Genomic DNA, 13,746 nt, shown 5'->3' on the forward strand with positions numbered 1-13,746 from the left:
GAGCACAGGCTCTAGGCGTGCAGGCTTCAGTAGTTGTGGCATGCGGGCTCAGTAGTTGTGGCATGTGGGCTCAGTAGTTGTGGCTCACGGGCTTAGTTGCTCTGTGGCATGTGGGATCTTCCTGGACCAGGGCTCGAACCCGTGTCCCCTGCATTGGCAGGCAGATTCTTAACCGCTGTGCCACCAGGGAAGCCCAAGGGCTCCCTTCTTTAAGCCCAGGCTGTCACGGGCCAAGCTGGGCTTCTGCTCCCTGAGCGCTTTTGTGGGGGCCGTGGGGGGTGGGGTGGGGTTCCCTCCAAGCCTTGCCCCAGAGGTGGGCAGCTGGGCTGTCTTGGTAGTGCTGCTGACCTCTGATCTGCCCTCTGCTCAGACTGTCTCCTCCACACCTCCCAGCACCGCCCCCCCCCCCACCTCTGAGTGCCCAGTGGGCTGGGCAACGCTGGGTGGGCTGCAGAGGCCCGGTGGGAAAGGGGCCACCTCCAGCTGCACCCTGAGGGGGCCCCTGGCCACCAGCCAAGCCCCTGGTTGCAGCAGGGGCTGTCTCCGGGGCTGGGGCTCTGCTGGAGGGCACTGTCCCAAGCGTGGGTGGCCCCCGGCTCCCTGCCAACGGCCTGCCCGGCACAGCCACACCTGGGCTTTTGGCCCCTGCTTCCGAGTCCTTCCGAGCAGCTTCCTTCCTGTGGAGGCGGACACGTCCTCCCAGCCCCAAGCTCAGAGGGCAGAGCCCCGTTGGGGGCGGGAGCCCATGACCTCAAACCCAGCCATTCAGGCCCCTGACAGCAGGACCTCCAGAACCCCTGCCCGGCCCTGGCTGAGCTTTCGGTCCCTCTGAACTTGGTGTGATTCTCCGGGTACCTTGTCTGCCTGGGATCCGCCTCACAGCCTCGGAGCCTGGGACCCTCTGTCTGTGGATTCCCACTGGGCGCTGACCCTGGAGACCCCCTTCAGCCCTGCCTCCTCAGGCCGCCGGGAGGGTGAGGCTCGCACACACCCCGAGGCCAAGTCAACGTTGGTATGCCTGGGTGGAGCCCCCGTCCGCCCCGAGGTGTCTCCACCCGGCCAGTCACTGAGCCAGCCTGGCCACGCAGACTCAGCTCCAGGGCGGTGGCCGGATGTGACTTTCCATGGCAACCTAACAGGCCTGGCCTGGCCCGGCCCCAGCTGGGCTCCAGGCTCGTGGGGTCTGTGGACCTTGCCCAGGCCCAGGAGGACAGGGACAGGAGACCCCACAGACACGCCCTCTGCGGGCTCTTCCCTCTCGGGCCGGGGACTTTCTCCAGGGCCCCTCTGCAAGTCTGGGGGTGTCCACCAAGCCTCAGCCTCCCCGGCTCACGCATCTGGGCTGTGAGGAGACCCATCACTTGCCACCCTGGGGATACGGGAGAGGAAGCCTGTGCGTGAGGCCAGAGCCGCCCTCCTACTCCGACCCCGGGCACGGGGTAGGGCTGCCCACGCCACCTCCCCAGTGCCTGCCAGTTGGGAGCTCTGGGCCTCAGCGAGCCTGGAGCGTGCGTCTCGGGGGACGGGCAGGCACTGGGCCAGCGTAGTCTGGGCTCTTCTGCCATGGCCCCGTTTTTGGCAGGGGGCTGGAAGGTCCCAGCAGAGCTCCTGGAGCTGCCCTCCCAGGGACCAGGACCCTGACCTCCTGAGAAGGAGGAGAACCAAGTAGAGGATGGAGCCCAGCCCCCAGGCTGTGACCCAGAGAGGTCACCTTTCCCAGCTCTGCAGTGGAAGTGGGGGAGGGAACCGTGAGAGGCACCCCCAGGCCCGGTCCTTGGGGTCCCGTCACAGGGCAGGGCTGAGGGGCTCCAAGGACGATGGGAGGAGACTGGCCCTGAGGAAGGGGCTGGGCCAGGGTCTTTCCTCAGGCTTTCAGCACAGCCTTTCTGATCTCCAGAACTGGAAGGTAATAGACCTGTGTTCTTCACAGTGTGTGGTCATTTGTTATAGTAGCCCCAGAACACTCGTGCAGATGGCCATAGGCAGCCGGGCTAGAGGCTGGGACAGGAGTTGCGCCGGCGGGCAGGTGGTGGTACAGAAGCAGGAGGGTGGACTTCAGGAAGCAGGGAAGAGAGTGCCTGGCCTCTGGCCTTCAAAGTGGGAGGCACAAGGGGACACTGTTTAGAGCATGAGATACCTGGGGTGGTGTGTAGGGGGGCCTGGAGACCCTGGGCCAGGACGCCCAGCCCCTCAGCAGCTCATGGGTGGGGGGGCCAGGATGGGGCTGGTGGATGGGAGGGGCCACGGGCACAGACCAGCCCCGAGACTGCGGTGCCTGGTGAGGGGCTGATTGTCCAAAGAAAGCACAGTCTCTAACCAGAGGAGGGGCCGAGGGGACCCCCTAACCAGGTCCCACCGGCTCAGGCCCCTCTGAACATCCCAAACCTGCTCTCCTGGCCTCTGGCTCTCCTCCTGGCCAGGAAGTACTTCCATCTGGATTTCCAGACATCCGAGGAGCTCCGTCTCCTTGTCTATGCCTGGGGAAACCAGGTGATGTGGAGAACTTCTACTCATCCTTGAAAACCCAGCTCAGAGCTCACCGGTGGTCCCTGGGAAGCCTGCACCTCACCACCCATGGTCAGCTAACGACCCCATCACTCTTGTCCGGTCCCCATCTGCCATCAGACTGGGCTGCAGGCCCAGGAGAGGGTGAGAAGGTGTGGATGGGAGGGCGGGGCAGGCTCAGCACCAGACTCCCTGGGGGCTGTATCAGTGTCCAGGGGCTGCTGTAACTGACCACAAGCTGGGTGGCTTAAAACAAACAGAAACTTACACTTTTACGGTTCTGGAGGCCAGAAATCCAAAATCAAGGTGTTGGCAGGGCCACGCTCCCTCCAGTGGCTCTAGGGAAGGGTGCTCCTGCCCTTTCCAGCTTCTGGGGCTCCAGGCATCTCTGGGCTGTGGCCGCGTCCCGCCAGCTTCTCTCTGTTGTCGCGTGGCCTCCTCTTCTCCTGTGTCTCTGATGAGGGCACGTGTGCTGGCATTCAGGCCCCTCGATAATCCAGGAGCAGCTCCTCCTCTCAAGGTCATGAATTTAATCGCATCTTTTGCCATATAAGGTCATCACCTCCATCCATCTCCAGAACTTTCCATCTTCTCAAACTGACGCTCTGTCCCCGTTAAACACTCACGCCCCTCCCCTCCCCCAGCTCCCCCAGACTGTCCCCAGACAGTCTACTTCCTGTCTCTGTGAATGACAACTCTGGGGACCTCACGTGAGTGGGACCCTATTCACTCTTTTACTGTATAAGGTCACATTCACAGGTTCTGGGATGACGACGGACACATCTGTTGGGGGAGGGCCACCGTCACCCCCTACAGAAGCTGTTCAGACAGACACAAGCATGTGAAGAGCAAAGACGGCAGACACATGGGGCTCAGAGAAACGCCCCTGGAGACTGGACCCCGTTTTGGGCCACAGTTGGTAATACAGAGCATCCATTGTTCGGCCAGCTTTGGGGAAACGGGCACCCTGACTGCCAGGAGGGCTGTAAATTGGTTGGCAGGCAATCTTGTCAGAGTTGTGACATGTTTAACTCAGCAGTTCATGTCCTCCCAGCTGTCCTGGTGAAACGCCGCACACATGGGTATGGTCAGCGTCACACAGACACTCCGGCAACATTGCCCACGGGAACTGCAGCCTGAGGCCCAGCACAGGAGGTGATTAGATGAGAGTGTGGCCGGTGGAAGGGAGGCGGACTCATGGGGGACACCCACGACCTAGAAGAAAACAAGACCTGTCCCCCTTTCTATCAAACAGATTAAAAATGCAAGCTTGTGTCTGCAGACATGGATATTCACATTTTCTCAGTTGTGCTAGAATACACATTACATACAATTTAGCATCTTGACCATTTCTAGAAGGTTAGCCAGCTCAGTGGCATGAAGTTCATTCATGATACTGGACAGCCATCCCCACCATCCGTCTCCAGAACTTTCCACCTTCCCAAACTGACACTCTGTCCCCATGAAACACTCACTCCTCTCCCCTCCCCCAGCCCCTGGCCCCCAACGTCCTGCTTCCTGTCTCTATGGATTTGACGACTCCAGGGACCTCGTGTGAGTGGAATCAGACAGAATTTGGCCTTCTACGTCTGGCTTATTTCACTGAGCATAATGTCCCCAAGGCTCATGCACGTTGTAGCCTGCGTCACGATTTCCTTCCTTTTTAAGGCTGAGTAATACTCCATTGTGTACATGGACCACGTTTTGTGTATCCGTTCATCCATGGACGGGCACGTGCTTCCACCTTTGGCTGCTGTGAACACGGGTGTGCAACCATCTCAAGTCTCTGCTTGCTTCTTTTGGGGACAGACCTGGAAGTGGAATTGCTGGATCACATTATAATGCTATTCTTAATCTTTTGAGGAAACGCCAATGCATTTTTTATTGGGTTGGCCAAAAAGTTCTTTTGGTTTTTAAGTAAAAACACATTTTTCATTTTCACCAAGAACTTTATTGAACAACGTATTCACCGTTTCGTTCCATTTACCTTCTGCCGTTTTTCAGGCAACTTCATAATTCCATCTTCCCAAGACTTTTTATCTTTTCGAGCAAAGAACTATTCCAGGTGCCTTTTACAGTCTCCTAATGAATTGAAATTTTTTTCCATTAAGGGAATTTTGTAAAGACCGAAATAAATGGAAATCCGAAGGTGCAATGTCTGGTGAATAAAGCGGATGAATCAGAACTTCTTGGACACTTTTCATCAATTGAGAGCAGTATCTGTTGGAATTAATCGTTTGGCATTCTGCAAGGAGCTCAGAACAGAGGACTCCCTTCCAATCCCACCCTATACACAACATCACCTTCTTTGGATGAAGACCGGCCTTCGGTGTGGTTGGTGGTGGTTCATTTCGCTGCCCCACGATCTCTTCCGTTCCACGTTATCGTACAGTATCCACTTGTCATCGCCCGTCACAACTTGTTTTAAAAACGGGACGTTTTCGTTACGTTTATGTGGAGAATCGCACGCGGAAATACGGTCAAGGTTTTCTTCGCTTATGTGGAACCCAAACATCAAAGCGATTCACATAACCAAGCTGGTGCACATGATTTTCAGCGCTTGATTTGGGTATTTTGAGTCTGTCGGCATATTTTGAGTATGTCGCCTATCTCCCGCGTGGTATAACATTGATTTGTTCTAAATTAATGTCTCGATTTGATCGCTCTCAACTTCAACGGGTCTGCCTGACCGTGGAGCATCGCCCAGCGAGAAATCTCCAGCACGAAACTTCGCAAACCACTTTTGACACGTTCCATCAGTCACAGCACCGTCTCCATACACTGCACAGATCATTTTATGCCTTTCAGTTGCATTTTTACCTTTCTTGAAATAATAAAGCATAATATGCCGAAAATGTTGTTTTTCTTCCATCTTCAGTATTAAAATGGCTACAGAAAAATTCACCAATTTTGATAAGTTTTTTAAATGCACGCTGATATGACAGCTGTCACAATACAACCTAACAAAATTGTTTTGGATACAGTTAAAGACAACTGAGCGCTACCAGAGCCATCTCACGGAAAAAAAACGAACACTTTGGCCAACCCAGTAAAAAGGATCAAAGGTCACTTAACCGCATCAAGAGTGGACCTGAGGTGGGGTCGCGAGAGAGGAGCGCTCAGAACTTTGAAATAGAGCTTTGAAATCATTTCAGCCAGTTTTTACTTTTTATGTCAACAATTGGTAACTATTTTGGTAAATGTTTAAAGTAGTAAAGAACTTGATTACAATACACATGACAGGGACTGCCCTGGCGGTCCAGTGGTTGAGACTCCGTGCTTCCACTGCAGGGGGCACGGATCCGATCCCTGGTTGGGGAACTAAGATCCTGCATGCTGCACAGCACGGCCTAAATAAATAAATAAATAAATAAATAAATCTTTAAGGAAAAAAAAAAAATACACATGACCGAAAAGAGAAAACAAAAATACACATGACAGGGTCCCACCCCAGACCTGCTGCACAGACTCTGGGGTCAGGGTGGGCGGGAGCAAGATGTTCTGTCCTGTGATGACGCAGCCCAGGCAGTTGCAAGGGCTGAGCACCGTCCAGAAGGTGGTGGCCATGCCTTGCCCACTCGCCCTCCCCCCTTTCCTGTATTTTGTTCATACATTCATCCGAGATTCCAGAAAGGTCCCTTGTCCCCGTGAACCAGGCCCTGGGCAGTCTCTGCTGAGTGACAGGAATGACAGCTGGCTCCCCTACCCGCTCCGCATTCTGTGATGATGGGAGAGGCCCCTCCTCTCAGCTCCCCCAGGCCTGGACCAGCCTGGCCCTGTCCCCGCCACCAGACCCCCCCCATCCCGCCCCGAGGTGTTCTGGTTTCACAGACAAGCAAACAGTCTCCACCGACATCAGTTGCTCTGAGCAGAGAGCTGGGTCTCTTGGACAGGGAGGTAGATGCTTTTTAGGCCCACTCATTTCCAAAAACACTTCGCGAGTGCCTGGGCTGAGCCCTGAGGGCCCCAAAGACTAAGACATTGTCACTGCATTTTAGGAGCTGGTAGTGACTTCTGAGCAGGGTACTGAGGGATGAATGGGCGCTTGCCAGGACCCAAGAAGTAAAGGCGCTCTGGGTGGTGTGTCACTGTTTCTCATTCGATCCCCAGCGCCTTGTGAGGTGGGGCCTGCCTGTCGGACTCCAGCTGAGGGGCTCAGGGAGCCAGACAGAGGGATGAACCTGAGAGACCAAGGCCAGGCTGACAGTGAGAGCCTGAAACCAGGTGGGGACAGGTGGCCTGCCTCCCGCCCTTGGACCTCTCACTTTTCCCAGGCTGCAGCTTTGGGGAGAGGGACTGAGGGCAGGCCTGAGTCACAGGCCACGGCCAATGGGCTATGTTGGGCTCAGGTCAGGTGACATCAGGCCACTTCTCAGGTGCTGCAACTCCGGGCAGCTGGGGCCTCCCCCCCATCCCCGCTGCCCCCGGCCCTCCCCAGGCTTGCATGGAGCAGGCAATGGAACTCCAAGGCCTGGCAGTCACGTGGCTGTTGGGAGCAGGCCCGAGGGTGTGCCCCGGCAATCCCAGAAGGCTTCCTGGAAGAGGCAAGAGGTGGGGGGGGGTGTCTTCCAGGCAGGGGAGCAGGGGGCCTGTCCTCAGGGCTGTCCCTGAGCACTGCCACTCACAGGAAGAGCCCCAGGCACAGGGGCTGCCCGTGATGCACAGCTTCCTCATCTTTCTTTCGCCAGGCTGGTTGGGCCAGAGCCTGGAGGGCCTGGCCTCGTCACCGCTGGGGAAATGACCTCACTCGGGGAGTTTCGAAGAGGTGTCCTCTCTCTGCCCCAGCTGCCTGACATCCTCACCCAGCTGGAAGGGATGACAGGTGTCCCCAGCCGGATGTCTGGGGACCAGTCTCGTCTGCCTGGTGGGATGGGGGGTGGGGGGAGGGGGTCTCCTCAGGCTCCGCGTGAATCCCGGATGCGGCCCTTGGATAAATATTAGTAAACTTGGCTCAGACCTACGCTCTCTGATGCCACTGTCTCGAGGCAAGGCCCCGCACTGGCCCCTCCCCGTCTGAGAAGCAGCCACCGAACATCCCCAGCCCAGAACCTGCTCAGCCCTTCAGGCAGAGGCTGGTTCCTGCCCCCAGGCTCGGGATGCAATAGGATGAATCTGAATCCTACTGGCGGGCTGGGTGACCTCTGCTGAGCCACTTAACTTCTCTGAGGAGCCCCACCCGTTCCTTGCAAACACCAAGAAAGCAACCCAGCGGCCCCCGCCTCATGGGGTGACCCTGAGGACGAAAGCAGGGCCCACACGGGCCTCCCCGAGGGTGCCAGGCCCCTGACCCTCAGGCTGGGGCTCCTCCCTCCCCAGCACCAACCTGGCCTGGCACCCTGATGGGCCGCAGCCCGCATCCGCACCCGGGGCCTCGGTCCCCTGCAGGAAGCCAGTCTGGTGGGTCCTCTGGGCTCCTAGCTATCAAATGGCTCAGGGGTGTCTCCCCGAGAGGCCTTCGCTGGGGTTGCAAGGTCAGCGCTTTGCTTCCTCCTCATGTTCCAGAGGGACCCTCAGACGGGCCTGCTTCAGGCGTGGGGACAGGGTCCCCTCCTTGCTCTGGGTTCCTGCTGGTTTGGCCAGGCGGCCCACGGGCCTCTGGCTGGAGGGGTTTCCAGGCCCCCCGGGGCAGGGGCGTTGGTGGTGAAGCTGCCTGGGGGGGATTTCCACCAGCCCATCCCCATCCTCCGGGGAGAGTGGCAGTGGGCTCCCCACCCCCTGTGACCTGCTTTCCCAGCTCCCGCGGACGCCCACCTGTCAGGCCACGCCCCGCCCCCCCAGGTCATTGGTCACCGACTGACTCTCCCCAGAAAGGCCTGGCTGTTGGGGACAAAGAGAGGAGTGCTGGGTGGGCATGGCGAAGTGCACCTCACCTGGCCTCACCTGGTTTTCAAGGCCTCTCACATCCCTTCCTGTCTCTCTTGCCCCGCCCTCCCTGGGGCCTCCGCTACCACGTCTGTGAAAGGGGGCTGGAAGAATGCCCACCTTGGGCCTCGCTCACCTGGGCTCCTTGGGAATCCCCCTGTGGCACCCCGCCCTCCCCATGGAGACCTCCAAGCTGTCCTCTTGCTCACCCCCAACCCCGTACTCCCCAGGGCAGGCAGGGCTTCTCCCCTCTCCCCTCTCCTCGGGGTCCTAGCACCAGCCAGGCTTACAGGCACACAGTAGGTGCTTAAGCAGTGCTGAGTGTCTGTGGTTTGCCTGGCCCTGAGGTTCCGATGACTGGCCCCCGGGTGGGGGAAACGGGCTGGTGGGCCTCGGAGGGGTCCCGGCAGAGCGCTGGACACCCAGGGGGCTCACAGTGGCTTCCTAGAGGCAGCAGCCTGGCCCCTGGGCTGCCTCTCCCGTGGCCCCGACAGCCCAGGGCCCCCTCAGGACAGAGAGCCTGCGGGAAGGCGGGTCAGCAGTCTCACCCTGCCTGATGCTGGAAACCCCTTTACCAGCTCTGCTGGGATGCCTGTAGTGATGGGGAGATCGCCCCCTTATAAGTCTGCCCTGTGTTGCCTTGAGGGGAGATCTGTCTCCCCACCCACCCACCCTGTGCTCCCTTCACCCTCTGGCCTGCCACCCCACGGGCCTGCCGATTCCAGCTCCGCCCCTTCCCCCAACACTGACCAGCATCCCTATGCTTGTCCTGTGCTCCCTCCCGCAGGCCAGAGTCCTGGGCACCCCCTGCCCTCTGCCACACCGCTGACAGTTGCCCTGGATGCACAGGTGGGTGTGTCCATCTGCAGAGGCCTGGCCCAAGCCACTCGTCTGAGCTAGCGGTGCACCTTATTCCTCACGGTGACCCTGAAGCGCCAGGGTTGGGACTTGCCCAAGGCCTCAGAGCGGGGGCAGGTGGGGCAGGGTTGGCTCCACGGCCGGCCGGACGGGCCCGCACCCAGAAGGTCCCACATTGGCTTTATGCTCTGCCTTCACAGTCCTGAAAATATCATTAATACTTTTTGAACCAGGGTACCTGCGTTTCCATCTTGCACCAGGAGGGGGCGTGGCTCTCACAGCCCCAACGGACTCGTGCCCTCCTTGCTCCCCCTTGCTTTGCACCACCTGCCCAGGTCACAGCCCGGCGGGGTGTTGGAAGGTGCTGGCCCCGGAGCGGCTGGGGCCCCCGTAGATTCCCTTCTGCCGCCACCGCCCCCCGCCCCCCGGGAACCCTGGAGGAGCCAGCGATCACTTCCTGTCAAACCCTTTAAAGGAAGAGGGTAAAAAAAAAAAAAAAAGGAAGAGGGTAAATAAAAAGACTTGTCCTGCTGGCAGGGCATGACTCAGCCGCCCCCGGCCCGGCCCAGGCCGAAGGCCCCTCTGCCCCCCACGCACCAGCGCGCTCCGCGCCCCCTCGGCTCCCAGTACCTCTGGCGGGTCCGCCGGTGCGTCCTCCCTCCCCCCACGTACAGCCGCCAGGAGGGCCCAGGGAGCGGGACAGGCCCCCGGGAAGGGAGCTGGGAGCGGCCCTCACACTTACTGAACACTAAGGGGAGCTGTTCTAGCATTTTCCGTGCGTTGCCTAATCCAACAAGTGTCATCGTCCCCCATTTTACAGAAGAGAAAACTGAAGTTCAGAACATCTGCTCTCCCGGTCGGCCCGACGACCCAGGGGGAAGAGGGCAGGTCGTCCCAGGCGCGCCGGCCGGCGGGTGGCAAGATGGGAGATAAGGCCGGCTGGGGCAGGGCCACCGAAGGGTCTCCCCGGGGGCCTGGGAGGAACTGGGGCCGCGACTGCATCTGCCCCACGAGCGGCAGGGCTGGGTGTCGGCGCGCCTGGAGGGTGGGGGTCTGAGCCCCGTCCCCGGCCTCGGGCGCTTCCCGCGGCTCCCCGGCAGTGAGTCACCGCGGGCAGGGCGGGCCGCAGCGCATTCCTCCGTGGGGCCGGCGTCCGGGGCGGGGTGGGGGCCATTGAGTCGCTCCACGGGGCCACGGGTCTGGGGCGCCGGGGGAACGGGCTGCAGACAAGGCGAAGGGGGGGCGACCACGGCGACCCGGGGTGAGGGTGCGGCGCGCAGCACCGGGGTGGCCAGGCTGGGGGGACCGGGGCGGGCTGGGCCCAGGAAGGGGGCGCGGGGCGTGGCCGAGAGGGGGCGTGCCCGGGGCGGGCCGGACCGAGCGCGTGGGGCGGGGCCGCTATAAAGACGGCGCCGGGGCGCCGGGGCGCATTGCAGAGGCTGCCACCAGCGGAGCGCCTTCGCTTCTGCGAGCTGCACCCGGCCGACATGAAGACCCCCGGGGAGGTGTTGCGCGAGGGCGAGCTGGAGAAGCGCAGCGACAGCCTGTTCCAGCTGTGGAAGAAGAAGCGCGGCGTGCTCACCCCTGACTGCCTGAGCCTGTTCCCCACCGGTCCCGGCGCGCGCCCCAAGGAGCTGCGCTTCCACTCCATCCTCAAGGTGGACTGCGTGGAGCGTACGGGCAAGTACGTCTATTTCACCATCGTCACCACCGACCGCAAGGAGATCGACTTCCGCTGCGCGGGCGAGAGCTGCTGGAACGCGGCCATCACACTGGCGCTCATCGACTTCCAGAACCGCCGCGCCCTGGAGGACTTCCGCAGCCGCCAGGAGCGCGCCGCGCCCGTCGGGCAGCCCGAGGCCGGGACGGCCCGCGCGCCCTGAGCGCCGCCGCGGTGAGTGCCGCCCGCCCGCCCGCCCGCTGGACGCGGTCCTCGGCGAGGCTGATGTCGACCTCGGACGTCGGGGGGAGGTCCTGCCCCGTCTAGGGAACGCTGTCGAGAGGGGACTGGGGGCCTCGACAACGCGGCGCGGCTGGGGCGCGCGGCAGGAGCCGTCGCTTGCCCCTTCCGTGTCCGGGCCTCGGGAGACCCACCAGCTGGACCGGCTCGCTCAGCCACCGGGCTCGGGCACAGCTCCCTGAACCTCCCCGCTCTCCCCACAGGAACCACACACTGGACGGGTCGGGCCGGACGCGGGCCGCGCCGGCAGGAGCTCAGGGAATGCCCGGAGCGGCAGAAGCCCCGGCGGCGCCCAGCCACTGACCACGGCGAGGACAAAGGCCGGGGCTGCGTCCTGCCCGGCAGAGAAGGACCCTCCCGTGCGGAGCCGCAGAGCCTCGCCCCCGCTGTGCGGGTGCATTAAATTATTGGACTATCTATGTATTTATTTTGATGGTATTTGTGTTAAAACCATCTGTCTTAATATATATACATATATATATGTGTATATATGTGTGTGTGTATATATATATATATATGTGTGTGTGTGTGTGTGTGTGTGTGTGTGTGTGTAATCAATGTGTCCATTCCAAATAAACTACCTGACTTGTTCTCTTTTCTACCAGCCGGTGTGGTGCAGTGAGCTTCCTGTGGGAGGCGAGTGGGTGGCCCCTTCATTCGGTGTGTGTTAGTTGGGGGGAGCGGCCAGGCCGCCCCAGGTGTCCGAAGGGCAAGGAAATGCTCTTTGAATGAACACCGTTATCCGCTGGACCCTGGCCGCACCATCGCTGGAGGCGGGGAAGTGCCCTGGGAGTGGCTCTGACTTCCGCTCCGGGGTGTGGAATGGGGAGGACAGGGCCCCCGGCTTGCTCCCGGAAGCCACTCACAAAATGCCCCTGTGAGGTCATCACGCCTCCCCCATCTGAGCTGCTCTGGCCCTCGGTGGGGTACCCGACCCTAGCTGCCCCCTCCCGCCCCTGCCCAGCCCCCTGAAAGGAAGCCTTCAGGCCTCTGGCTGCCCACCGGCCGCACTCCTCTTAACATGCTGCCAGCCAGTGCCTGACGTGCTGGGCCAGCAAGGTGGGCAGTGCTTCTGGGCCAACGGGAGACAGGCCTGCACCATTTCTGCCGGCGTGGCAGGAGGCTGAGGCCCCCGAGTGGCCCAGGATGTGACATCAGGATGGGGAGGCCCAGCTTCTGCCCTTCCTGCCCGCTGGGACCCTGTGCATCCAGGGTCGCCCCCAAACCCCCAGGCTCCGGAGGGGAGGTGTGCCCCTCCACCTGGAAGGGCTGTGGGTGATGAAGAAGCCTAGCATGGAAGAAAGGGACAGGACGCTGATCCTGGCCTAGCCAGGGGACCTTCATTTCACCTTTGTGGCTGGAGGGAGCCAGGTGTAGGGGGCAGAGGTGAGGGGAGTGAAGGACCAAAATTGGGCCCTAATGTCAGTCACTTACCCTTGATGCGGAGGGGGGGGGGCACCATTACAGGCCTCCTAACCGGGTGGCAGGGGTCAGACTGGGGAGGGGCAGTCCCTCTGCTGGGAGGCCTGCAGGAGCCTGGGTGCTGGGTCCAGAGAAGAAACCATTCCTGCCATGAATTTTCTCCTGAACAGCACTGTGAAGCCCCTGTGCAAATGGGGAGGGGGCTTCTTCAGAGAGTAGAAAAGACCAACCCCAGGGTGCACCCCCATGCTGCCCTACCCTGGAGACCCCTCCCACCAGACCCTCTGGGTGAATGACCAAAGTCAGAGGGTGGGACCCCAGTTCCTGGCGGGGCTCAAGTGGAGTCAGGGTCTGGCCTGAGCCCTTGGGCCGGGAGGGTGGGCGGACCTTGGCTCTCTGAGGCCCCTCCAGTTGGGACGTGAAATTCTGAGGTTGGGGTTTCTGAGTTTAACAGCTTCTTTTAAAGGCAGCCTGTGGGGGAGGGGTAGCCTTCCTGGTCTCAAGGGCGTCTGTAGACACCTGACAAGGTTGTCCTTTCCATACTGGTCATGGGGCACGGCAGCCTGCTGGCCTCCCTGTGTCTGGTACCCCTTCTCTGTAGCACCTGAGCTGGGAGGCGGGGGGAGGGGGAGGCACAGCTCCCCAGTTCTCAAGCCTGGATGCCTGGTCCTCCCCACTGGGCTCCCCAGCAGTGAAATGAGGGTTCTTTTCCTAGATCTCTTCCCAAGCCTCAAAAGTCCTGATCTTTTCAAACAACCACGTCCTCCTTCTGTTCATGAGTGGAAGCAATTTCAAGGCCTGAGGAGGGTGCGGGCAGCGCGTGCTCGGCCCCAGGCCGGGGGTTGGTGTGGGGTGGGGGGTGTGAAGGGGTGAGCACGGAGCTCCCTGTCTCTGGGGACGTCATGGGCAGAGCTATCTGGGTGGCAGCAGGGGGTACTCCTCACTGGCCTTGGTGGCGGACTCCGGGGGGCAGGACCCACCTCCCACGGGGATGAACTTGGGCGATTCTGCTCTCCCTGGAGCCCTGGGGCACAGCTGCAGGCCCTCTCCTCCAGGAAGCCCTCCAGCATCCAAGGCTCCATCCTGCCCTCGTCCCCAGGCCCCCTGCCCAACTGATAGAAATCAGGCTGGAAGAGGTC

General features: G+C 60.7%; 1 protein-coding gene across 1 annotated transcript; it reads left to right on the plus strand.

The window, feature by feature from the left end:
• Positions 1-10,670: 10,670 nt before the first annotated feature.
• PHLDA2 (pleckstrin homology like domain family A member 2) lies at positions 10,671-11,789 on the plus strand. Its single transcript, XM_029208582.1, has 2 exons — positions 10,671-11,119; positions 11,389-11,789. Exon 1 carries the CDS (start codon positions 10,713-10,715, stop codon positions 11,106-11,108), a length of 396 nt encoding a protein of 131 aa, XP_029064415.1. The 5' UTR covers positions 10,671-10,712; the 3' UTR covers positions 11,109-11,119; positions 11,389-11,789.
• The last annotated feature ends 1,957 nt before the right edge of the window (positions 11,790-13,746 follow it).

The sequence above is a fragment of the Monodon monoceros genome, unplaced genomic scaffold, assembly GCF_005190385.1.
Source record: "Monodon monoceros isolate NGI ecotype Baffin Bay Population unplaced genomic scaffold, NGI_Narwhal_1 Super_Scaffold_7, whole genome shotgun sequence".
Lineage (NCBI taxonomy): Eukaryota > Metazoa > Chordata > Mammalia > Artiodactyla > Monodontidae > Monodon > Monodon monoceros.